The 25,218-nt window shown below is 67.9% G+C and overlaps 2 protein-coding genes across 2 annotated transcripts in view; one reads left to right on the plus strand and one right to left on the minus strand.

Moving 5' to 3' along the window:
• LOC114494625 (ILK associated serine/threonine phosphatase) overlaps positions 1-2,426 on the plus strand; it is a 28,674-nt gene extending 26,248 nt beyond the window's left edge. The window contains exons 13-14 of the mRNA XM_036022642.1: positions 14-19; positions 2,416-2,426. The gene's annotated coding sequence lies outside the window, so the exon portion shown is untranslated. The remainder of the gene's footprint in view (positions 1-13; positions 20-2,415) is intronic.
• Positions 2,427-11,376: 8,950 nt separating this feature from the next.
• KLHL30 (kelch like family member 30) lies at positions 11,377-19,280 on the minus strand. Its single transcript, XM_028510705.2, has 8 exons — positions 19,213-19,280; positions 17,923-18,734; positions 16,705-16,849; positions 15,266-15,352; positions 14,664-14,819; positions 13,639-13,827; positions 13,103-13,248; positions 11,377-11,705 (listed from the first exon to the last, which is right to left on the minus strand). The coding sequence occupies exons 2-8, from the start codon at positions 18,694-18,696 to the stop codon at positions 11,454-11,456; spliced, it is 1,749 nt and encodes a 582-aa protein (XP_028366506.1). The 5' UTR covers positions 18,697-18,734; positions 19,213-19,280; the 3' UTR covers positions 11,377-11,453.
• Positions 19,281-25,218: the final 5,938 nt, after the last annotated feature.

The raw sequence follows: 25,218 nt of genomic DNA on the forward strand, positions 1-25,218 counted from the left end.
GTGCACCCGGGAGGGTGGGGTGCCCGGAGGGACTCCGGAGCACGCGGGGGCGGGGGACACTCGCTCGCGGTGGACACTCCCTCCTGTCGAGCGCGTCTCGGCTCCAGCGCCGACTCCGACTCCGGGTTCTCTCCCTGCGCGCTGTCCAGCACTCCTGCTTCCGGGAGCCCCTTCTCCTGACCGTGGACCCTTCGCTTTTTCTCCCCAAAACAGGGCGCCCTCCTCCCCCGGTCCTGGGGCATCTTTTCTCCCCAGCGCCCTGAGAGGTCCGGGTCAGAGCGCGAAGACCCTCAGAGCCCCCTTCCCAGGAGGGGACTCCCCCCTCTGGGCTGCCTTCTCCCATGGCCCAGGGATGTGGGCTTTATTTAATTACTTTATTTTTGTGGGAGAGGGAGAGAGACACGGGTTTGCTGTTTCCCTTACCGATGCGGTCATTGGTTGCTTTCTTGTATGAGCCCCGATGGGAGAGTGAGCCCACCACCTCGGCATAACAACCCTATGGGGACCGAGCCGTAGTCAGCTGAGCCACCCCGCCAGGGCCGGGGGGATGTTTGGTTCTTCCCGACCTGGGGGCCCCTGCAGGGACCTGGAAGGTGTCCACCAGAGCCAGCCCTGCACTGTGCCGACGGGGGTGGATGAGACCGAGGCCGGGAGAGCTCAGCCCTGCGGTGACTGACCAGGGTGCGGGGCTGCCCTCTGCCCACGGGGTCCGCTCAGGACACCCGGCTGGGACGGGCAGGCCAGCGCCTGCAGCCTCAACCAACTCCAGGCCCGTCCCTGAGAAGAACCACCCCCCACCCAGCGGCGGGGGGGACCCTTCGTTCTGTTACACGCTCCAGACACGAAGTGTCCGAACCCGTAGACGATTTTTATGAGTTTATTTGAGCCAAACTGAGAACAATGCTGGGAAGATGAAATCTCAACGAACTGAAGAATGCCCCAGAAAACAGCAGTTGTACAGCTTGTGTTACGTTAGAACCAGAGGAGGAGACCCAAGAGGGTGACATGAGCTCTATGGGTGTTAGGTTAGAGGGGTCAGGAGAAAATAAACCGGGGGAACCCCTGGGGTTGGAGAAGGAGTGGAACGCACAGGCACACCCCCCTTTCGCCTCGGCGGGGAGGGCAGTTGGCGGCGAGCGCTCCCAGCCCCCGGAGGTGGGGTGCGGGGACCAGCCCCCAGCCCCCAGCCCGGGCCCAGAGTCAGGTGCTCCGGCGCGGTGGGCGGGCCCGGAGGGGCCTGGGGAGGAGATTGCCCTGACATTCCCAGGCGGGCTCAGCTGACGCAAAGCCTGACCTTTGTCAGGGAAGCCACAGGCCCAGGCTGTGCCCACCCGTAGGACCTGGCTTTCAATCAGGAAGCTCAGTGTTCAGACCCCCGGCTACTCCGGTCTCTGCGTTTGTAGGGCCCCCCTGCTGGTGCCCCTGAGCTCGTCAGGCTCAGTGTGCGGCCCCTTTTCTGTCCACGCATGCCCCTTTGGGTCACGGGTCAACCCGAAGGACGTGCTGATGGCCAACCACGCGGCCCCGCGGAGCCAGGAAGGCCCCTGTCCGGTGTCTGTCTGGTGGAACGACAGGCCGTGGGGGGTGGGGCAAGACCAAAACCTCGGGTGGAAGTTTAAGGCCAAATTGTCCTCAAAAGGGAAAGGCAGGTGAACGGGAGGCTGTCCATTCCCGTGGGCCTTCATTCAGAAGGACCCCCCAGCCCTGGCCGGCGTGGCTCAGCGGCTTGGGTGTCGTTCCACAAAGCGAGAGGTCGCCAGTTCGATTCCCGTCAAGGCGCACACATGCCTGGGATGCAGGTCAGGTCCCTGGTTGGGGGTCCATATGAGGGGCAGCTGATCAATGTTTCTCTTTCTTCTTTTTCTCTCCAAAAATAAATAAAATGTAAAAATATATACATATATTAAGATTTAATTTATTTTTAGAGAGGGAAGGGAGGGAGAAAGAGAGAGAGAGAAACATCAATGTGAGGTTGCTGGGGCCTGTGGCCTGCAACCCATGCATGTGCCCTGACTGGGAATCGAACCTGCGATGTTTTGGTTTGCAGCCCACGCTCAATCCACTGAGCTACGCCAGCCAGGGGCGTTTTTTTTTTTAAGGATGTTATTTAAAAATATATTTAAAAAAACACAAGAAAAACGCTCTGGATCATTTCTGACCTGAACCCCCTCACCACCCAGCTCTGCCGCCTGTCTCAGTCTCCCTGTGTCCCTCATCTAGGACGACATTTACTGGGCATTGGTGGGCACCCGAGACCGCTCCTTGGTTTTCCCAGTCTGGCCGGAGGCGGGGGCGGCGGCGGATCTGAACACGGGGCGTCCCCGGCCCATGGGACGCGCTCAGGTGTCACCTGACTCCTGCGGGTCCAGCAACCGGGAGCGGCAGCCCTAAGTTCGGCCAGGGCCCGGCCGGCAGGACCCCGCGCTGCGACCACAATGACCGCCTGCAGAGCCCCAGAGGCCGGGCGCGGGGCGGGAGCTTGGTGAGGACGGTCCCTGCCCCGTGGCGGCCCTGCGGGGGGGCGGGGGGGGGCCTGTCGGCCTCCTCTGGGCCGCCGGCACGCGGGAGCGGTCCCTGCGGGGCTGGGGGTGCGTGCCGCCCCGAGACCGTGTCTGGCGTGTGTCCGCGTCGGGAACGTCCCAACCCGCAGAGGATGTTTGTGACTTTGTCTGACCAAACTGATGACAGCTGCCGGGAAGCGGAATCTCAGTGGGTTGAGCAAATGCCCTGGGGAAGGGCAGTACTGTATACTCTCACGACTTACTGTGTACTCCAGACGCAGAGGAGGAGAGGTGGGGGGCAGCACGTGAAGCCCACCCCCGGTGGGGAGAGGGCAAAGCGGGGGAAGAGGCCCTGGGCCCGGAGGGACGCCACGCCCTGCCCGAGGCCCGTGGGGGGTGCAGGGCACAGGGAGACGGGGTGCGGGAACAGGCTGTCGCCCGTGGGGCTGGAGCCGCCCGGTGCCCTGACGTGGCCCGGAAGAGGCGGTCACTCTGACGTTCCGAACGTGTGCGGTCCCAGGGGCAAAAGGACAGCGGCCTCACTCGCTCCGCTGAGGCGGAGACTGACTACCTCCGTGACTCACTGGTGACCGGGAACGTGGACGTGCAGGTCGCCGTGGGGCCGGTACAGGTCTCTGAGCCGGTGAGGCCGGCACACGGCCCTCCCCAGGGCACGGCGGGGTCAGCACGTGTCCCCCTCTCCGGCCGCACCTTCATGCAGAAAATCTCCTCCTGGACGTTCCCACATCACCGTCCTTCTGCAGCGTCCCTCGTCCCTCTTAGCTTGCTCCTTCTGCTCGTTCAGAAGGAACCTGCTAGTCCTGGCTGCTGTGGCTCAGCGGGCTGAGCCCTGGACTGCAAACCCGAGGGTCGCTGGTTCGGTTCCCAGTCAGGGCACATGCCTGGGCTGTGGGCCAGGTCCCCAGTGGGGGTTGTGTGAGAGGCAACCACACGCTGCTATTTCTCTCCTTCTCTTTCTCCCTCCCTTCTCCTTTCTAAAAATAAATAAATAAAATCTTTTTTTTCTTTAAAGAAGTAATCAAATACTAGGACAAGTTACTGCCTTTTAACTCTTCTCAGAAACACATGCACCCCTTGCCTGCCTTCTGCAATAACATTCCTTCTCCATTTTCCAAACTGGAACCGTGAAGAGTGTTATGGATCATACAGAGGGGATACGCCATTGGCGCTCAGTAACGGTTGGGCTATACATACATAGGAGGTTTGAGGAAAGCCCAAAGTGCCCTGGCTGGTGTGGCTCAGTGGATTGGGTGCCTGCCTGCGAACCACAGGGGCATGGGTTCGATTCCCAGTTGGGGCACATGCCTGGGTTGTGGGCCAAGTCCAAAGAATAAGCATAATGGTTGCTATGACCAACGTTGTTAGCAGATAGGTAAAGATAGTCAAACAAGTGTTTTTTTTTTTTTTTTTAATAAAGAAAATCTCATTTTAAAAGACTTTATTTATTTCCAGAGACAGGGGAAGGAGGCAGACAGAAGCACCAATCTGTAGTTGCCTCTGGCACACCTCTACTGAGGGCCTGGCCCACAAACTAGGCCTATATCTCACCCAGGAATCGAACCGGTGACTCCCTGCTCAACGAGCCTGTGCTCAACCCACTGAGCTATACCAGCCAGGCTGAACAAGGGGTTTTTAAAGTTCAACATCAATTTGCAGGGATGCAGGTCCTGCCGATGTCTTCATGTAGCTCTCCCTCTCTGGTGTCGGTGGCTTCTCAGCCTCCAGAAGTCTCTGGCCCTCGCTGTAGGTGGGGTCAAGGGTCAGAGACGGGAGCCATGTGCAGTCGAGGCTGGCCCTAACCCGGTCCTTTCCAGCGAGGCCGGAGAGAGTCTTGAACTGACGTGGGCCCCAGTGAACGAGAGCCTCCCGGTTGTGAGCCCGGCTCCGCGGTCTCTGAGGCCTGGCGGTGCACCCTGAAGGGGGACCCCTGCCGATTCACCCGCTCCCTAAGCCGGGTGGTACGTCCTTGTTAATGGCGCGGGAGGTCTCCTCGCAATGGGGCTGGTTCCCGCGCCCCTTCCTTCGGATGCACGGGGCGGCCGGGGCTGGCTCACCCGCGGGAGGCTGCTCACCAGATGCGACAGGCCTCAGTGGAGGAGTGCTCCGGGCAGAGCTGTTGGCCGAGGGGCAGGAGGAGCAGCACAATCGGTGGAGCTGAGTTGTCACTGGACCCCCGAGTCCCCCCACCCCCAACCGGAGGCCCCGGGTGCGAGGCGCAGTGAGATGCTGCCGACTGGGCCGGCTGGGACAGGTGCGGGGGTGTTGTTGCCTGGCCACTGCGTAACTCCAGGAGCCCCGGGCTGGGAATTCCTTATCTCGAACTCCACAGCCCTGCCAGGGCGTGCCTCGGCCGGCGAGAGCGCGTGGAGACCGTGATGAGCCCGTGTGCGTGTCCTCCAGACAGGGCGCCGGGGTGAGGTCCCACGACCCTGCTCGCGTGGAAGGGGCCACGTGCTGCTTCCCGGGGCTCTGCTGCGCTTTGGGCAGACCCGACCTCCGAGGTGCCCGGCCGGGCTCAGTGGGCGAGGCCTCCGGTCCCGGCGTCCGCCCTGAGCTGTCGAGATGTCTTCCGTGAGCTGCTCACGCCCTCGGCGAGGTCCAGGTGCTGGGCCCCCACGGGTAAGACTGGTTTCTGATCGCGCCCGGCTGTTCGCCTGGCCAAAGGGCCCCCGGTCACTGCAGGTCCTCTTCTGTCCTCCGGCTGTCCGGGGGCACTGCCGGGAGAGGCTGTTGCCGGTTCACCAGGGAGCCGGGGGCGAGCAGGCTGCGGTCTGCAGAGCGGGGCCGTCGGGTGCCACCGCCATCTCGCCGCCACCTCAGCAGTGATGTCTTCGGCTGCTCGTCGTGGCGCTTGGGGTGCCCCGGGGTTTCGCTGACTGACTGCCCGTTGTCTCGAGGCTGCAGGACATCCAAGAATTCTGCCACCGGCTTTCCCATCTTCACGGGCTACCCCAGGGGGCTGGGGGCTGGGGGCTCAGGAGCCTCGCTGCTTCCACAGTTCCAGTTTTCTTTTAGATCCACCGACTCCGACCGAGTTTCTAGGGACGCTGTGCCCTGGGGTGGAGGGGGCTCCTTATGGGTTGAGCTCCAAGGGGCCGTCTCCTCCGGAGTCCCGCCAACCCTCTGCCGAGTCTGGGCGTCTCGCCCCGGCTGCCTAACACAGCCGCCAGGACCCGGGGCGCTGTGGGACGCCCGGCTGGGGGTGGGCGAGTCCAGGTTGAGTGACGGTTGGGTGGGAACTCCCCACGGGCCCTGCTCGTGCTGCGGGGTAGGCGCCCTCTGCCACCGCCACACGGCTCCCTGTAACTAAGGACGCCCACAGTGCGAGTGGGGGGAGTAAGGGGCCCTTGTCTTCTGAGCTGAGCGAGTGCAGGCCCTTGTGTGTCTACCACCAGGCTCCGTCCAGGCTCTCAGCGAGCAACTCCAACAGAAAATCACACATTGGCCCCGGATGGTGCGGCTCAGTGGACTGAGCGCCGGCCTGCGAACCAGAGGTCGCCAGTTTGACTCCCGGTCAGGGAACAGGTCTGGGTTGCGGGCCATGTCCCCAGTGGGGGATGTGTGAGAAGCAACCACACCTGGATGTTTCTCTCCTTTTTCTTCCCTCCCTTCCCCCCTCTAAAAACATAAATAAATAAAATCGTTTAAAAAACAATTAGCCCTGGTCGGTGTGGCTCAGTTGGTTGGAACTCCATCCCATAAACCAAAGGGTCACCGGTTTGATTCCCAGTCAGGGCGCACGCCTGGGCTGCAGGTTTGGCCCGCTGTTGGGGTGCGTACGGGAGGCAGCCGATGGATGGTTCTTTCCCACGCCGATGTCTCTCTCCCTCTCTGTCTCCTTCCCCTCCTCTCTGTAAAACCCACGAGCATGTCCTGGGATGAGGACACAAATAAATACGTAAACAAACAAGTAAATAAAAAGAAAAGCCAACATGAAAACGCAGCCACCCATTTTATTTTATTCCTGTCCCTGAGTTACCTCAACCCTCATTCTTAGCTTGGGTTATTCGACCTCTTAACCTTTCATGCCACCTCGAGAATTTTTTTTTAAGAGCAGCTCAAATGAAAATTAAAAAAAAAAAAACAGCTTAAATGAATTGAGAGCCTCCTGCCTTAAACACAGGCAGGTCCAGAATCCCAAGGAACACCACCCCAGATTTACCCACTGCAAACAGGCAGCCGGGGGCCGCGGTGGGCACTGGGGGGTGCCCGGCACCCAGAGGGGTCTGCAGGGAGGGCCTCTCTGGAATTCTGGTCACTACGCCGAATGTCCACGCGAGGGACACCTAGACCTGCAGGGAATTTTTACGAGTTTATCTGAGCCGAACTGACGCCAGCGGCCGGCAAGCAGAAGCCGAACAGGCTGAGCACATGCTCCTGAGAGAGAAGGCGGCTGGCTCTGCAGCCTGTTGGACACGCCAGGCTCGAAGCAGGGGCTGCGGAGGGCTGCGTGAGGTTGGCCGCTGGCGGATGAGGGGGCCAGGGAAAGCCCAGAGGGAGAACCCCCGGGACTGCATGCAAAGCCAACGGAGGAGAGGCACCCCCTTTCACCTCGGCGGGCGCAGGGCAGTTGACAATGAAAGTTCACAGCCCTCGGGGGTGGAGGGTGGGGTGCGGGAACCAGCCGACAGGAGGGCTGTGGTCTGGAGCCTGGGGGGCGGGCATGCCTGCAGAGGCCTGGGAAAGGAGCGGGTCCTGGTGTGCTGCCTCAGATGGACAGATGACCGACAGGCTCGGTGACGGAAAGACTGACCTTTGCCTCAGAAGCCCCCGGGCCGGGACGTGACTCCCTGCCCTGCTCTGCTCCTAGTCAGGGAGTTCCGTGGTCGGCTGGCCGTGTGGGTGCTCTGAGTGTGTGAGGCCCCCTGGACTCGTTGGGGTTAGCGCCCGACCCCTGGTCCGTCCGCAGGGCCCACCGCCTGCCTGTCCCCCTCCCGGAGGTAAGGGCACGAGAGCAGCACCCCGAGCTTTCTGTGCCCCCACCCCCAACCCCTCCCCCTGCTCTGGGCTGCAGCACCTGGCGGACACACAGCGCATCGCATGCAAGCCTGGGGGGCTGTCCGGCGGGGGAACGCACCCTCCACGGGCCTGCCGTCCGCACTGCGGGACGGTGCTGGCCTGTCCGGAGAAGAGGGGGAGGGCCACCGAGTCTCTGCCACTCAGCCCCTCGCGCCCTGGGCCGGCGCCGGCTTCCCGCCCCCGACGGCAAGCGGGGGGTGCTCTGCACTCAGGGAAGAGCCTGGCCTTCAGACGACACAGTGAGAAGCCGGGGACATTCCCTGGCCCACGAGGCCACCCACTCACAGACTCATGGCTCGCCCCTAGGCCCCGGGTGCAGGCTGTGAGCTCCAGGGTCAGCTGGAAGGTTTCTGAAGAGACACAGCCCTGCCCTTGACCCAGGAAGCAGGTGCCCCACGTGGGGGGGCGGCTGGGGGGTCTGGCTGTGAGGGCAGCCCGGGGAAACACGTGTGCCCACCATTCTTGAGCCCGGGGGCTGCTCCCCAGAGCGGCCTCCCCCTGGGGTGAGTGGAGCCCCACGCAGGAAGCCCCACGTGGTGGAGGACATGGCTCTGCTCGGTGCTGGCCGGCCCGGGGCTCCTCGGGGTCTCAGTCCCCCCGCCCCACGCTGGGGTCGAGGACTGGGAACCCGGGGCCTTGCCCTGGGGTGGGGGGCTGCGTGCACGGTGGGTGCTGTGGGGCCGAGAGCGGGCCCCCCCACCTGAGTGCTTCGGTCCCCGGGCGAGCGGCACCACGCCACGTGGGTGTCCTCAGACAGAGGCTCTGGGCCGTGGGCACGCGATCACAGCACCCGGGGGACCCAGCGGTGGCTCTGCTCAGCAGAACAGGCCCCTGCGTGGCCGTCGGGAGCGAAGGTTGGACGGGGCGCTACAGGAGGCACATCGAGGCCAGCCGTCCAAGGCTCAGTGTGCTGGTCTGCAGAGTGGGCGCGCCGACCTTGTCCGGGGAGCACTCGTGAGGGCCGAGTGGACAAGGCCGAGGCCAGGGGCGAGGAGGTATGGTGTGCATCCCCGGCCCGGAGGCCAGGGTGCTTGGGGACCGGGGACCCGTTTCCAGGGTCCTGTGCCCAGGAGCACAGGGCATGCTGGTCTCGGGGCCAGACGCCACATGGCCCGACCTGCACCCTGGGAAGGGGAGGCTCAGGCCCTGCCACCTTGGTGACACCGGGAATGTGTGGGGACAGAGAGAGCCAATTTGAGGCACAGGTGACCCTAAGATTCTGTGTGACATCAGTGCCACCTCCCCGTGGGGGGCCTTGGCTGCCTGAAGCCGGCGGGGAGGACCCCAGCCGCTGCCGTGTGCAAACAGCGGTTTTCCCCAAACGGTGAGCAGGGCTGGTGCCATCAGAGGGCCCAGATCAAACCAGTTCCCGTGTGGGGCAGCTCCCACAACACGGTCCGGGGTGACGACGCAGCCTGGCCCGGAGCCGCAGGAGAGGGCGGGGGTCGGGGAGTGGCCTTCAGGTGGACCGCCCTGCATGTCTCTGAGGTCGAGTGGCAAACTCATGTCCGACAGAGGAGGCTGGGGCTTCGAAAAGAACCACACAGGCCGGGAGCCCCCCGAAACAGGTCTCCTGTGGCACCAGGTGCCCCTCCTCCACAGCAGCCCACGGGGCGACAGCGCGGACACATGGGGGGTCCCTGCACCCCAGGGTGGGGGTGCCGAGCTGGGGCCACAGGGCGGGGCCCGGGGGTGGCGACCACTTCGAGTCGCCAGGCCCAGCTGACATCTGACCCTCGTCCCTGGGCCCAGTGGCCAGGGCTGGCACACGGTCCCCACTCCGCCCTCTGCGACCTGAGGAGGGACCTCCGCGGGTGAGGTCCTGGGAACCCTGGCTCCCTTCGAGCCCAAGAGTGGGCGGAGCCTGAAGTCCGCTCGCCGTGCGGCCTCCGCGTGCAGGCCGGCGGCCGTTGCTGGTTCCCAGAGCTTTCCAGCGGGTGACGTCACGCCGTTCTCAAGTCACGTGATCGTGCCCCCCCCACCCCCCCTACCCCCCCGTACCAATGAGGACGTGGAGGCTCACACTCCGGGCTGCTGACCTGAGGTCCTGACCTATGCCACCGCAGGAAGCCTCGTGGGGTCCCCCAGCCCCCACCCCTGGAGGTCGTCAGGGTCCCCCGGGAGCCTGGCGCCTCAGTTCGGCTCAGCGAGAGCTCGCTCAGGCCCCCTGCGTGCCGGCTGCAGGCCCCCAGGTGGCCTCCTCTTCCCTCCTCCTGCCCAGGGTGTCTCTTGGGTTATTTTCTGTTCATCGTTATCCTGCTTCTAATAGATTAATTCTTAAAAACTTGACTTCAGTTCACCTCTCAGTTTAGTGCACAAGGGTGGACATCCGTGGTGCGGTTTGCCATGTTGTTAAGAATCGAATTCTTTTTTTTTTAAGATTATTTATTTATTTATTTAGAGGGGGAAGGTAGAGAGAAAGAGAGAGAGAAACATCAATGTGCGGTTGCTGGGGGCCGTGGCCTGCAACCCAGGCATGTGCCCTGGCTGGGAATCGAACCTGCAACACTTTGGTTCTCAGCCCACGCTCAGTCCACTGAGCCATGACAGCCAGGGCTTAGAATCACATTCTTAAGTGTGAACCTGTCTCACCTGGGGACAGAGGGGCACTGAGCTCAAGCTGGCTGTCACCAGACAACCGGCCCCTGGCCTGGACAACCCTGGGAGGGTCTATGAGCTTTGAGGAGGTCACGTGGGCCCTGGGGTGTTCGTGCCACCCAGGGAAGGACCTCCCCCACGACGGTCTCATCACGGTCCGGGTCACTGTTCAGTCCTCAGCTGGATGCCTGGATGCCCCCCGGGCGCCGGTAGGTTCCGGGTTAAGCCCAGCACCGAGCAGCAAACCTGCCTCACTGCGGAGGCCCCTCGGCGCCTGGGGCCTGGGTGCGAACTCGCTGTCCCACGAGAACTGGGCAGAAGCAGCCGGTCTGGGAGCAGAGTCGGTCTGACCTGTAGGAGCTGGGGCCAGGGACCTGTGCTCAGAGTCAGGCTGCCAGCAGCGCCTCTGGGCCCCAGTGGGGTCAGAGAGGAGCCCGGGGCCAGAGGGAGAGAGACTGGAGCGCCCCAGCGCCCCAGCTGGGCAGTGCGGGCTGGAGCCAGGCTGGGCCCGGGGCCCGTGTCCCTGACACAGCCTGTGACAGAGCCAGAGGGCCACTCAGCACCTGGTGAGAGTCCTTCAGTGTGTCCTCGGTGACAGACACAGACACCCCTCGCTCGGGGTGAGTCAGGAGTGGCGGGAAGCCTGAGCCAGCCTGCGTGAGGCCATCAGCCCCAGGGGTCAGCGGCTGGCCGGTGTCACCCTGAGTCAGCAGCTGGCCCGTGTCCCCGGAGGTGTGCTCTGCTGGCCGGAGGTAGGGCTCACCGCTGTCCTCGCCCAGGGGGCTGTCAGGCAGGAAGCCACCGACATGCCCGAGAGGCCTCCCAGGAAATCCCTGCAGCTCGCTGCCCGGGCCTCCCCTGGGGCTTCTGTTCTGATTCACGGCTTTGTCGGAAGAGAACCACCCGAGAGACAGAAAACCCTGGCCAGAGGGGCCGCCCTGCTCGTCCACCCTGGGAAGACTTCACTGACTGCCCCCCCAGCGCCCCCCCCCCCAGCCCCCCAGCCCCTGTGCGGGCAGAGGGGCCCTGTCTCCCACTGCCTCGGCTGGGTGCTGCCCTCCTGGGGGCGGGATGCGGAAAAGCTAGGCAGCAGCCCCCTTTGTCCCCAGACGCAGCGCTTCAGGGTCCCAAGTCCAGGTCCTGCCGCCTGTCCACTCAGAGCTGGTGTGGTGGCCGGGGAGGCGAAGACCAGGTCGCTCTGAGGTCCCTGGTGGCCCGAGCCCAGCCCCGGCCAGGAGCACAAACAAGCAGACAGGCACGGGCCCCCCCACCTCGGAGGTTGGCGTCCGCCTGGTCCCCGGCGCCTCGAGGGGCTCAGTGCCCCGGGGCAGGGCTGAAGGGCTGGCCCCACCTGGAGACGTCCAGGAAGACGCTGGAGGCGCCGTGGTAGAGCCAGAGGCGGGGCAGGGCGCCGTGGCGGGTCCAGGCGTCGCGCCCGGGGTCGTAGGCCTCCATCTCCACGTGGTAGTCGCCGTCCATGCCCTGCCAGCGGCCCCCCGTCACGTACAGCGCCTCGCCCAGCGGCACCAGGGCGCCGTTCTCGTGCAGGCTGTGCAGGGGCTGCACCTGCGGGCGGGTGGCCGGCGGTCAGGGCGCGGCGGGCGGCCGGGGCCGTGCAGACGGGACGCCAGTGCCCTGCCACACCCCTCCCCCGCCAGGACCCCTGACTCCCCCTTCTCTGGGGAGACCCCACTGCCCCCCTCTCCAGCCTGCAGTGTGGGACGCTGCTTCCAGCCCCCCCTTCTCTCCTGGGCCCAAAGGTGCTCGCTTCTGAAGGCCGGGGTGACGGGCAGGGGGCCTGAGCCCGGAGCTGCCTCCCAGCGTGGGGCCCGGGCCGAGCCTGACTCCCAGCGGCTCCCTCGCAGGGACACACGTGGCCTCAGCCCTGACAGACACCCGTGGGGGCCACCAGCCCCTTCGCTAGGCCCCTGCACCGCCGGCCTTGGCCGGTGCCTCAGGAGTGCCCTGGACGGGGCTGTGGGTCAGGGCCAGCAGCCTGTCCGAGGCCCAAGAGGGACGTGGGCACTCGGGGCACAGCCCGGGGTGGGCAGCAGGGAGAGGCTTGCCCTTGGCCCCCACATGAAGGCAGCCACGGGCGGCCGCCCCCGGACCTGGAGAGGGCGAGGGTGGCCCTGCACGCTGGACCCCTGCCCAGAGCAGCGGCGTGAGCCGAGGCCCCGGAGAGAGGGCCCGAGGAGAGGCCCCGCCTGGCAGGCTGCACGCCCGGCACCTGTTGTGTGGCTGTAATGGGGACTCTGGTGTCAGCTGAGCGCTGACGTCTGGGGACAGCTGTGGGCACGGGACCACGGAGGCCCCATGTGGCCCGCTGTGCAGTCCCCCTGCAGTGGCTGCAGGAAGCATAGCCCCCCCTCCCCCCCCCGGCTCCCAGACCCCCAGGGACAGAGACTCTCTGGCAGGCGGGACGGGCCCAGGGCATCTGGCCACAGCTGAAGCCACTATGGGCTCTGGACACTGTCCTTCCTCCTTCTCTGAAGAAACAGGAGAAGGGCCAGGGCCCTGGGGCCCCCGAGAGCCGGTCTCCGGACGCCCACCACCCACTGTCTCCCCAGGCCCAGTGGCAGGCAGGAAGCTGGCTACCCCCTCCTCACCCACAGCACCGGAATCTGCTCCCCGCTTGACTGCCCCCAGGGACGGGAGGCTCACTCCCTCTGGACCTGGCCAGCAGGAAGGAAGGGTTTTCTCTCGGCCCACAGCAGTTGTGAAGCACCCCAAGATGGGCCTGGTTTCGCTTCCAACGGGGAGGGCAGGCCACCCGTGCTGGGGTCAGGGCCCCCGGGGACCACAGCCCCCCCCCCCCCCTTGGCTCCGCCATGCTCCTCCTGGCCTCGGCCCAGGCTCACGTCTCCCTTCACCGTCCTCCCCACACTGTCCTCCCTCCTCCCCGCTGTGGTCAGGGGCCCCGGGGGTGTCCCCTGGGAGGCGAGGCCGAGGCCGAGGCCCACCTTCTGCCACAGGTTGGCCCCGGGGTCGTACACGTAGACCTTCTTGGTGTTGTCGCCGACCAGGTAGAGCGCCCCCTGCAGGGCGGCGCAGCGCGGCGAGGACAAGTACTTGGGGAGGAAGGGCGAGGCAATCACGCTCCACGCTTCTGCGGGGACACCGGGGCCGAGGGGGGCCGCTGTCACCGGGGGGGGGGGGGGCTGGGCCGGCCAGGGCCCCCCCACCCCGAGGCAGCGCCCCATCTGAGCTGGGGGAGGGTGCCCCTTTCCCGGGCGCTAGGAACCCCCCTGCGCCCCCTCGCAAGCCCCGCTCTCTCTGGATGGGTGGGAGGATGCCGGGGACCTGGGGGCTGGGGGCTGGGGGACAGGCCGTCTCCAGTGCCTCACCCTCGGGGCCCCCACGGGACCTTTGCGGCTTCAGAGGCCCTGGCCTGGCGCCCCGCCCCACCCCGGCCGGAGGCCTGGGCACTCCCGCCCTGGGCCCCGCCCTCCCACTCACCGGCCGGGCCTGCGGCCACGCCCCGCCCCCGGGCGCCCACCTGTGACGGGGTTGTAGCACTGCAGGGCCAGCGCGTTGTGCTTGCAGGCGCTGGAGCCCACCAGGTAGAGGCGGCCCCGGCAGCCGGCGGCCGAGAAGTTGCTGACGTACTTGAGGGCGGGGCTGACGGGCGCCCAGGTGTCGGTGTAGGGGTCGTAGCTCTCCACCTCCACCACGTCCTGGGTGGTGCCTTTGGGGGCGGGGGGCGGGTGAGGCTGCAGGGGGTGCAGCCGGGGGGGGGGGATGCTTCCTGCTGGGGCCCAGGCTTCGGAGAGGGCGGGAGCACCCACCCAGGGTGCCCCGGGAGGGGAGGCAGCGGAGGGCGAGGCCTCGGGGAGGCCGGTTGCTCCAGGCTTCGTGGTCAAGAAGGGGTGTGGGCGCTTGTAGGCGGGAATTTCCTTCCTGTTCCAGCCCAGCCACCCCCAACGCTGCAGAGCCGGGGCGCACTGGAGGGGTGGTGTTGGGAGCCCCCAGGGGCCAGTCCCCTGGTGGGGTGCCCTTGGCTGGGGTGGGAGTCAGTCCCGGCAGAGCTGTGGGTGGCCCGTCCCAGTCTCACAGAGCCTGGCTATGATGACCACGGGGGCCCGTCCTGGAGGGAGGGCCAGGCTGGGGGCCCCCCGGTTCCCTTGGGGCTCAGGGTCTGCGTGTGCCCTCTGCTCTTGGCCTGGACGTGACGGCCCTTGAGGGGTGAGGGGCTAGAGGCTGGCCAGCACGCGGGGTGATGAATGAGGAGCGGCCTGGGGGCTGGGGGTTGCCTACAGGTCGCCTGCAGGTCGCCTTGGGGAGTTTGTCTGTTAATACCCATCCGGCCTCACGGGTCCCTGGGCGACGCTGACGGGGCTCCGGGTGGAGGGGGTGAGGCGGGCTCCGGGGCTCAGTGGTGGGACAGAGGGGGCGTCAGAAGGACCCATTGTGGGTACGTCCCCGCACCCCGGGGACTTCCCCGAGGAGGGGACCCTGGTCCGAGCCCCGAGCCCAGGGGTCTGGGGCAGGAGGGGCTCCGCGGGGGGCGGAGGGGGGCCTCACCACCGACGACGTAGATCTCGCCGTTGAGCGCCGCGCTGGCGTGGTTGGTGCGGGCCTTGAGCATGGGCGCCACGGGCCTCCAGGCCGCCTCGGCCAGTGGGAAGCACCAGGCCTGGGTGGTCGACCAGGTGTCCGTCCTGGTGCCCCTCGAGCCGCCTGCGGGGAAGGCACCCGTCAGCCCGGGGTCGCCGAGCCCATGGGGCCTGGGCGCCAAGGGTCCCGCTCGCGTCTCCCCAGGCTCCCCCCAGGCCGGGCCTCCGTGCTGCCGGACACTGGGCCGGCTGGGACCTCGGTGGCACCGTCCAGCTGGGCGGCTTGGGCAGGTCCCTCCGTGCCCCCCACACAAGGAGTTCTTTCCCAGCCAGGCCGCCCAACTTCTGGGGTCAAAAAGGGCAGGAGGACCCCTCCCGGCCCTCCCATGGGTCCCCCCGGGGGGGGGCCTCAGCTGCAGGGGCGTCCTGAGGCCGCCCGGGGCCCGTGTCACACAGGTGGGGTCCCTGGGTTTTACATGTCCTCGTTTTCACACCGCGGGAAGCTCTGGAAGAGCGCTGACTAGCTGTCGGGGGTCCCCCACCGCAGCGAGGGGGTGCCCGCCTGCCCACCTGTGACGTAGACACAGCTGTTCAGCGCGGCCAGGGAGAAGCCCCACTTGTTGAAGTCGGGGAAGTGGGGCAGCGCCGTCCAGGTCTCTGGCGGGGAGAGAGCAGCCGGGGTCGGCGTGCGGGGCTAGCTGTGGGGGGGGAGGGTTCCCGCCCCACAGCCCCCCTCTGCTCACAGCAAAGGGGCGAGGAGACCCAGCGCCACAGCAGTGGTGGTGGTGACCCCCAGGGACCGGGGTCGGAGGCAGCCCTGGGTGCTCCATGCTCACCGCCAGGCCCAGCTGCCGGTGGCCCCTGGAGCCCAGGCTGGACACGGGATGAGCCGAGAGGCAGCCCGTGTCCAGAGACCGCCCTCTCACGGACCCTGCAGTCGACCCCACGGCCCCTGAGTGGGCCCTGTGGACTGGTCCCACCTGAGTCCGAAGGGGTGGCCGTGACCTCGAGGCACTGGTGGGTCGTGACAGAAGCATCGCTCGCTCACGCCCGCCCCACACACCTGTGTGCCCTGAGCCCTGTCTGTGCTCCCGGGAGCTGGGCATGCGGGAGCCGGGCATGCGGGCGCCAGGCACGGGCCTGCGGCCGGCAGAGTGGCCCACGTGCAGCTCTCGTGCGCCCGCTGTGCGGCCTCGGTTTCTGCGTCTGTGAAATGGGGGTAATTCCCACCTCCGGGGATGTGTGGGGGCCGTGTGAGGTGGTGTGTCTGTCTCACAGCCACTGCTCAGCCAGGGGGTGGGGGTGGCTTTCAGAACAGAGGGACACACCCACGTCAGACCCACCCAGTGGAGCTCTACGAGGTAAACTGAGGCGAGGAGCGGATGAGAATCTTTAAGCCGGTAAGTGCACACAGTTGGGGTTTTTAAGGAGGGCTGGGGGAGAGGTGCCGCCTTGGGGGGTCCCTGGGGAAGGCTGTTTATTGTTGACGGTTTTCAGGACACACGGGTCATTCGGCCTTGCTGGGCGGGAGCGGCGTGACCCCCCGACTCACGTCTGTGTCACCCCATGGTGGGGATTGCCCAGCGGTCAGTCTCCAGGTCTCTGCCTGCCGGCTGGCCCCCACGACAGCTGTGTGCAGAGCCCATTTCACGGATGAGGAGACTGAGGCTCAGAGAGGTAGAGCGGCCTGTGCAGAGCTGGTCAGACACCTGAGCTCTCGGCCCCCAGGCCGCCGGCACCACACCCCGAGGCCACAGGCCACACAGGGCAGGGCCACAGGAGGGGGCAGCCACAGACCCCCTTCCTCGGGGCCCCTTGGCCCAAGGGACCAAACCGAGGGCTGTGGCTGCAGAGAGAGGGGCCTGCCGTGGCCCCCACTGCCTGCTCCCCCCACAGCTCCGAGCCCGGCGCACCTGGGTCAGGCCTGGCCTCTGTTCCGTGCCCCTCCCAGGTGGCTCCCGGCAGGTGGCAGGGGCCGCGGGCCGAGCTCGGGCGCCCGGGGTACTCACTGGCCTTGGTGTTGTAGAAAGCGAAGTTCCCGTGGTGGGGGGCCCGCTCCTCGGCGTCCTCCTCCTCCTCCTCCTCTTCCTCCAGGGCCCGCCCGCCCACCACCACCAGGACCTCTTCCAGCTGCCGCGGCAGGGCCAGCGGCGCCTGCGGGCCAGGGGGGTGGCGGTCAGAGGGAGCGGCGGCCATGGCGTCCCCGCGCCCAGGGCCCCGGACCCGGTGGTGGCTGCTGAGGCAGGCAGCAGCCCTGACATTTGGAGGCGGCTGTGGGTCCACACGTGCTTCATGTTGTGCACACGCATGGGGGTGAGCTTTGGTGTGTGTGCGCCCTCCTGGGCCCACACACCCGGCTGTGGTGGCCCTGCCCCTAGGGGGCCGCTGCATGGTCCACCTGGATGGTAAGTAGCGACCGTCCGGAGCTCCAGGGCCCATGACCCACCACCTCCCTGGCCTTGACTGCAGGTGCTCACGCCTCCCACCACCGGCAACTACACAGCGCCCCCTGGTGGGCCAGGGCCCCAGCTGGCTCCACCGCGAGGCCGGGCCTGTGCGCCTGGCTGTGCAGAGCCACGGTGGGCCCCACCCCTGGCTGGAGCCCCGTCTGTGTCCCAGACTTGGGGCTGGAGCGTCCTCTGGAGCAAGGCCCCGAGCAGGCGGCAGACGGACTTGTGGGCTCCTCGTCTTGGCCACACCCTGGCCTGTCACTTCCCCAGGACACACAGGGGTGAGCCCTGCCTGCCGGGCCTCCCGCCGGCACAGATGGGAAGTTGCACCCCATAAACGCTTGAGCAGCTTCCTAAGGGGCAGGTGGTGGCTGGCAGCCCCGCCTGTCGGTGCCCTCACCCGGGCACAAGCTGGGCACAATTTTCTCTGATGGTCTTCCCTCCTGCTGAGCTCTGATCCCTGCCTCTGAGGCCCGGCTCAGACGCTGCCTCCTCCAGAGGGCCCTCCCTGACTGCCCACCCGTGTGAGGGCGCCCCTGGCCCAGCGCTGGCCTTTTTCGTGCTGCCTGAGGTCTGTTCCCGGGGCTGTCCCCCCCACGAGCTGTGGGTTCCTTCAGAGCAGGGCAGGGGGCAGGAACAATCGTTTCTAAGTTCTGCTTCCCCTCCCGTTTGCCACACTCGGGGGCAGAGTCTGCACTTGGGGGGAGCGGTGTGCTCTCCAGCCCCCACAGGTGGCGCGTGCGAGCCTCCCCCCACTCCCGGCCCCACGCCCCTCACCGCCTCGTGGCCCCGGGACAGGGCGGCCCGGCACGCCTCGGACTCCAGGATCAGCGGCTCCGTGGTCAGCAGCTGCCGCACGCAGGGCCTGGGCACGGCCTCCAGGCGCACCAGGCCCAGCAGCTCGGGCAGGTGGGCCGCCCGGGCCGGCGGGTCGTGGCGCACCCAGCGCAGCAGGGCCTCCAGCCGGCTCTGCTCCGGCCGCACCTGCAGCAGGTCGCCGGCCAGACAGGCGGCCAGCCGGTCCCGGGGCAACTGCAGGAACTCGTCCTCCCGGGCCACGGCCTCGAAGTTCTCCCGCAGGAAGGCCCAGGCCTTGGCGGCCACGCCCAGCAGCCCCTGCTGCTCCCCGAACTCGCAGATGCCCAGGCAGTTGGTGGCGTCCAGCTGCTGCTGCAGGTAGTGGCCGCAGGCCTTCTGCACGGCGGGGAAGTGCAGGCGCGCGGCCGTGCGGGCCAGCGCCTCCACGTTGGCCTGGGTGATGGTCAGCCGGCCCGTGTACACGAAGTCCACCAGCTGCCCCACCACGGCCGCCTCCACGTCCCACAGCTCCACGCGCGCCGAGAAGCTCTCGGCGAAGTCGCCCGCGAACATGGCGTGGAAGTAGGGGCTGCTGAGCGCCAGCAGGCCGCGGTGGCAGGGCAGCTCCCGGCCGCCCACCAGCAGCGTGACGTCGGCCAGCTTGGGCTGCGTGCGCAGCCTCTGCAGCCCGTCCAGCATGTCCTGGGCGTGCGAGGGCAGGTGGAACTCCAGGTCGTCCACGTTGCGGACCATGGCGGCGGTGCCGGTGCGGCCAGCCCCCCAGGGAGAAGCTGCGGGGGGTGACGGGGGGGGGCCAGGGTCAGTGGGGGCGGCGGGGGGTCCGTTCACCCCAGTGCTTCCCACCCCCCACGCGCCTCGGCTGAGCGCTCTGATGTGCCAAGTGCTTTACTCAGCATCCCCAGCCCCGCCCAGTCCCCCAGTCTGGGGCTTGGGGAGGGGGCAGGAGACCCACCCACGGCCCCACGATGGGGGCAGGGTGGGGCCAGCAAGAGAACCCCAGCCCTGGGCCGCCCCCCCATCTCTGGGCCACACGGACCAGGCTCCTGGGGCTTTGGGGTCCCCATGGCCCCCGACCCCCACATGGACCCCTTGGTCCCCAATCCACCATTGTTGGGGAGGACACTGGGGACATGGGAGAGGTGGCCTGCCTTGGCCTGCTCTGGCCTTGCTGGTGTCCAGGGGGCCAGGCTGGGGGTCCCCCGCTGGACCCCAGTCTCCATCGCCTCCGGGTGTGGGTGGGTGACAAACCTCGGGAGCTTCCTGGAGGCAGCGCTGGTGACTCAGTGGCCAGGCCGTCTGATTCAGCAGGTCCACCTCGGGGCTGATTTAGTTACGAGCACATTTATTTACGTGCTTCTGACACCTCCCTCTCAGGACACCTCCCCAGGGAGGGAGAAGGTCTGCCCGGGGGCCTGCCCCCACCACCCGAGTTACCCGCCCCCGGGAAGGGCTGCACCCCCAAGACACGGTCTGTCCACCAGGGGGCGCCCTCCAGAGCCAGCGGCGCAGCGTGGGGACAGACCATCAAACCGGGAAGCCTGAGAACTGCGAGCCGTGGAGGCCGAGGGGGGCCTCCTGAGCTACCATGGCTCGCTGCTGGTGGTGGGAGCTGAAGGCCCCCCATCTCCCCAGTGGGTGCCCGTCCCCACCCTGCAGAGCAGGCCCAGACCCGGGCAGCCCACTCGGGGGCCGAGCCCCTGCTCGGGCTCAGGCCGGGCCAGGCTGGGTCCATGGGCCAGGCCAAGGTCCGTCCCGCCGACCCCCCCAGGGAGGCCCGTGGCTGGGGGTGGTAGCTCTGTCCTCCCAAGGGGGGTTTGGCAGGAGCCCAGTGGGCCAGCCACCGCCCCCAGGCCCTGCATTCCTGTCATTGTTGTGTCCTTCTGGCCGCTGCTGCCACGAGGGGCCTTAGGGGTGCCTGCTGACACCTGCCGCCCTGCTGTCCCAGTTTGGGGTGCGGGCTTCCGGGGGGTCCCAGAGCCTCCACCGGGTGCCCGTCCAGGCCAGGCGTGCGGACAGCCCAGTGGGCAGGACGGGGAAGGACACGGATGCCGGACGCTGTGGCCCTGGCTGCAGTCGGGCTGTGGCCCAGCCTCCCCTGCTCTCCTCCCCAGCCGGACCGGAGCGGGGCCTGCCTGCCGAGTGCCCAGGCCCCCCTCGAGGGGCGGGCTGGACCAGGACTGGAGGTCTCTCACCAAAGTGCCAGCACCGTGAACTCCAAGCCCACGCCGTCCCACCGTAACCCCCCTCTCCCAGTTCCCTGTCCCCTCCGGTTGCCCCTGTCCAGAGCCCCCGGGCCCTACCTCTCAGCAGGACGCTGCACCCCGAGCTGAGGACTCCGGCCGGAGAGCGGGGCTGGCCAGCTGGCTGTGGGGGCACCGAGGGCCTGCGGGGCGGGGCGGCCGCGTGGGGGTGGCAGCGTATTTTTAGCCACAGCCTGCACCGGGAGGCGGGGAGGGACGGGCCGGCGGGGGGAGGAGTTTGGTGCTGTCGCCTCCTTCCCCGGCTGTCCCCTCTGGACGCCCACGGGGGTCCGGGCGGAGGCGGGACGCATTCCTGGGCGGGACGAGAACAGGCTTCACCCCTCCCTGTGGGCTGACTGGGGGGGCAGGGGCTGGCTGTGCGGCTGCCCCCTCCGCTTCCCCATCTGACAGAGGGGACAGTGCACCCGTGCTGGGGACTCCGGGGGGCACACAGCGACCCCAGCTGGGGCCCAGCAGGCACGAGCTTCTCCGAGCTCATCGGCAGGCACCTGTGTGGCCTCCTGCTCTCCTTCCAGGTGGGGCCTCTCACACCTGGGGCCCGTGGTGGCCGGGGGCAGCCAGCACGGCGGAGGGGTGCCCAGAGAGGCGAGGAGGCAGCCTGGAGCGCCCCCAGACTGGAGGCAGGGACTCGGGATCCTGAGGTCCCGTCCCCACCGCATCACGGCCGTGGCCTTGGGGCTGCCACGGCCGGCGCCGTCATTAGTTGTGAGACCCGGGAAACGGGGCCAGCGGGGAACACGGCAGCGGCCCCAGGGGGGCCTGGCGTCTGGGGCTCACAGGCCCCCTGGACCGGGACAGCCAGCGGGGTCTCAGGGCATCTCCCACACCGGCGGTCAGAGCAAAGCCGCAGCCTGGGGCGGCCGGGTGGGAGCTGCCGCCTGTGGGCCGCTGCCCCTTGCCCACGAGGGCCTTAGTGACACCATGTCTGGGTGTGTGTGGGGACGCGGCAGTGGCAGGCGGGGCCATGCCCAGAGGAGGCCCATCAGTGTCCACCAGGGCCGGCTGGTCCCCAGGGGGACAGCCCGGCTCCTGGTCACGTCCAGTGACTTGTCAAGGGCAGAGGGTGTCACCACAGCGTGGGTCCAGACAGAGGACACCTGCCCTCCAGCACGGCTGCTGGGCCTGCCACCTGCTGGGGAGGCGGCTGCGAGCTCTCCTGGCCTGTGCAGCCCAGCGGTGGACCAGTTCCCGCCGTCCCCGCACGATGGCCTGTCTCAGCACAAGTTCACGGGCGCCTTCTCGCTGTGCCCCCTCACGGGCTGCCGTGCTCCTCGCCTCGGCCCTGCCCGCTCAGCCCTGGGCCCTGTCCCTGCCCTGGACTGTTCCAGAACCTCTCCCCGGCCTTGGGCAGGGGAGGGGACCCACTGGATGTCCCAGCCCTCACTGCGCCTAGCCCCCGTGGAGGGGGTGCTGGGGGGAGGGCCAAGAATTCGGTCTCCACCCCCCTCAGCCCCCCCACCCCGTTTCCAGACAGGACACCGAGGGTTAACGCTGGAGGAAGGGACCACAGGGACCCGGAGGAGAGGCTGCTGCCGCCAGGAGCTGCCTCGCCTGGGCACAGGGCGGAGGCCTCCAGGGGACACGGGGCTCGCATTTCGGGTCACTCGACACCGGGGCTCAAAACGGATCCTGGTCAGCAGGCCGCCACCCAGCAGACGGGGTTTGAAAACACGCGGCTGGTTTCTCTTCACGACGAAAACACACGCGGATGCACGCAGGGGAGAGTGGGGGAGGTGGCAGAGACACGCCGGCCCGTCCCCGTCTGTCTCCCCCTGGTGGCGACCGGAGGCAGTGTCCTGGCCCGTCACCAGCGCCGCCGTGTCTCTGCTGTGACCGGCCGGCGGGAAGCGTGCCTGAAACCTCGTCCTAACGCGGACCCGCAGCCCCACAGGGAGTCGGAAAGGACGTGCGGTCACTTCTGCGGACGGACGCTCGGTCGGCCGGCCTGCCGTCCGGGACGACGGTGACTGACCCAGTGTCATTTCTGAGACTGCTCCCCCAGGAGACAGGAGAGCGAAACCTCCCAGTTAGAGCGTGTGGTCATCTTTGCAGCCCGGGGGGCGTCCGGCCGGGGCGAGGGACATCCTGTCTCCGGCAGGGTCCCAGCTGCGCCCCGCGCCTGTCCCCAAGCAGCCAGCCCCACCCACCCGCGCCCTCTGCTGGTGTCCTGCCGCCTGGCTTGCTCACGGCACCTCTTACAGCACCCGGGACTTATTTGGGACTCGGGGTGCCGTGAGCTCCCCCCTTTTCTCCCCATACTCAGTCGGCCACGCCCTCGGGACTGGAGTGGACAGTCCCTTCTTCCCCCGGGGGCCTTGCTGTGGCATTTCCTCTCAGGGCAGACCTTTCTGGCTGGGAGAAGCGTCCCAGCCTGTTGACCCGAGGGACCCTCAGAATGCTGGGGCCAGAACCCGCCGGGGGCATGGACCGTCGCTCCGGAGTTTCGGTCTCTGGTGCGCTGCCGTGTCCCCCGCAGTGCACTCGCTGGCCGCGGCGGCTCAACAAACGCCCCGAGGTCTGCTGTCTGAACTTGACGAACAGGGACTGTCTCGCCGTGTCTGGGGGGATCCGCCCGGGATCCATCCTCAGGGGGCACCAGGGAGCTGCCTGAAGGCCACCCTTGGGTGGGCGGCCTCTGCACCCGGCTCTCCCCACACGGCGGCGGCCTCCCCAGAGACAGGAGCAGCGAAGCCAGGAGTCTTGACACCGGCGTGGGAGTGAGTCCATCACTCCCGTGGTGCAGCGTGGGGGGCCACAGGGGTGGGACAACTGGGGGCAGGGTCGCCGGGGCCCCCCGCCGGGGCTGTGGCTGCTGTCTGAGGTCGTGTTGAGCCTGTGGCCGATGCAGGCGCTGGCAGACGGCGGCCCCTGGGTGGGTAGACTCGGGGCCTCCCCGCTGCCCGGGGTGCGGCTGTGCTCCGGGTGTCCGCCCGCATGCACCTGGAGCTGGGGAGCCAGCGGTCAAGTGGGGCTTCCTGTCTCCGGGGTTTTCCTGACTCGGGGAGCCCCGAGTTCCACCTCACTTTGTGTCTGGTCGCCGCACTGGGGTCTGCAGTGGAGGGCGGGGGCTCTGGGCCCTCGCCAACCACACGTTGGGCCCACAGGCGCCACCCGGGCCTAGGGCTGCATGTGCGGCCCGGCCGGCTGGCCGTCTGCCGCGGGCCCTGCTCCCCACGCTCGAGCTGCCGGTCACTGGGCCCCAGGCTGCCGGGCATCGCGTCACCTGGGATGCCGTGGAAATGTGGCCTCCCCAGCACCGGCCCAGGGCTCGGGGCTCGAAGGGGGTGGGGCTGCCTCTCCCCAGCACCAGGTCTCCATGAGACCCCCGGGAGCAGGGCGGCTCCTGAGGGGACCCCCCCCCGCCTTCCGGGCCTCAGGCCTGGCTGTGAGCCTCCACCACCCCGTCTCCTGGCAGCGCCCCCGACCCCACGCCCTCCCGGAACCCAGGGTGCCCGGGAGATGCCCTCTGCTGGCCTCGGCCCAAACCCTATGCTGGGAAACTGAGGCCAGGGCCCAGCGAGCAGGTGGGAATGTCCGAGGCGGGTGTGCCGGCCCCTGACCAGGGCCACCCTGAGTGCCCCGGCCTGCAGGCCACCTCTGAGGCCACGCTGTGCCCACCACCCGCCTCCGCCTGGCCCCTCGGAACAGCACCAGTGGTGTTGGCGGTGCAGGCGGCCCGCGGGGACGGACGCCCCCATCTCCTGACGCCCCCACCCCAGGCTCACCTGGCCCCCCATCAGGCCCGCACGGCTGGCCAGCCCCGGGCAGCCCCCTCCGTCACGCTTGGGGGCCAGGCGCTGGGGGACAGCGTGGAGACGCTCGTGGGCTCCCGGGGTCGGCGCCTGCTCGTGGGAAGCTGCTCCGTGAAGGGTGACCACGGGCGGGCGAGTGCCACTGCTGTGCCAGGGCAGGGGCCCCGGGCCAGGGCGACCTCAGCCCACCCCCATGGCCCCGGGGTGGCGGGGCAGCACGCCCCCTGCTGGACGGACGAGCATGTGCGCCCCCTGCTGGGACCCACTGGGGCGCCGGCAGCCGGCCCAGGCAGCAAGCACGGCGCGCAGACCAGCCGGGATCCAGAGTCTTTATTCAGCAAACCCGCGTCCCCCGTCCCGGGCCGGGCGGCCTCGGCGCCCAGCACGCCCGACCTGATGCCTCCCCATGGGGCTCCAGGGGGCTGGCTGGGAGGCTCTGGGCCACCCAACAGCTCGCCGGCCGCCCCTCCCCCCCAGCTGTGCAGAACACCTGTCACGAGGGGCCTGGCTGCAGGGACATGGTGGCCACAGCACGGTCCCAGGGCCCCTCCCCACACACTGCCTCTTGGGACCCTTGTTGGGGCCCCTGAGCAGCTACAGGACACCCTCCCCCAAAGTCCCCTGGGCCACCATCCCAGCTGGTGGGGCCCACCCCCCGGCTGCCCTGGGGTCTGGGGACAAGCCGTGTGGGGCTCTGTCCCCACCCCCCACCTGCTCACGAGATGCTCTGCAGCGCTGGAGGCTCCCTGAGGGGCGGCCACCCCCTTTCCTCGTTCCCTCACGGGGGAGGCTGCGGTGGCACCAGGTGACCAGGGTCCAGCTAGTGTGCCTCCACCCCGGCACGAGCCCTCTGGGCCCGCGGCTCACCTCTGAGGGTCCCCTCTGCTCAGAGCCCCTCCCAGCCGCCGCCCCTGTCACAGACGCCCCCGCTCACGACAAGGAGCCCACAGGCGGGGCCCGGGAGGGGCTGTCCAGCAGGGGCAGGATCCCCCCAGGGGGCCCTCTCTTTGGGACCAGGCCCCCCGGGACGCCGTGGGGTGGGCATGTGCGTGTCAGCAGGTGGCTGCGTGTGACCAGTTTGCAAGTGTGTGTGGCCCACCTCCCGGGCCCAGAGGGCGCGTCTGTCGACAGCCAGGCCAGGGAGGCCCGTTCTCCCCAGCTCCCGGCCCCGCTCCCATTTCACAGGCGGGGAAAGAGAGGCCGGGGGAGGTGGAGGGACAAGGCCTGAGGGCACCAGAAGA

The sequence above is a fragment of the Phyllostomus discolor genome, chromosome 4, assembly GCF_004126475.2.
Source record: "Phyllostomus discolor isolate MPI-MPIP mPhyDis1 chromosome 4, mPhyDis1.pri.v3, whole genome shotgun sequence".
In the NCBI taxonomy this organism is placed as follows: Eukaryota; Metazoa; Chordata; class Mammalia; order Chiroptera; family Phyllostomidae; genus Phyllostomus; species Phyllostomus discolor.

Excerpts from the sequence above, each read along its gene's own strand:
- KLHL30 (XM_028510705.2), bottom strand. The coding sequence starts at position 18,696 with ATGGTCCGCAACGTGGACGACCTGGAGTTCCACCTGCCCTCGCACGCC. Across the intron at positions 15,353-16,704 it reads TTTCTACAACACCAAGGCCA|AGACCTGGACGGCGCTGCCC; the intron begins GTGAGTACCCCG and ends TCTCCCCGCCAG. Across the intron at positions 13,828-14,663 it reads CGAGATCTACGTCGTCGGTG|GCACCACCCAGGACGTGGTG; the intron begins GTGAGGCCCCCC and ends CCGCCCCCAAAG.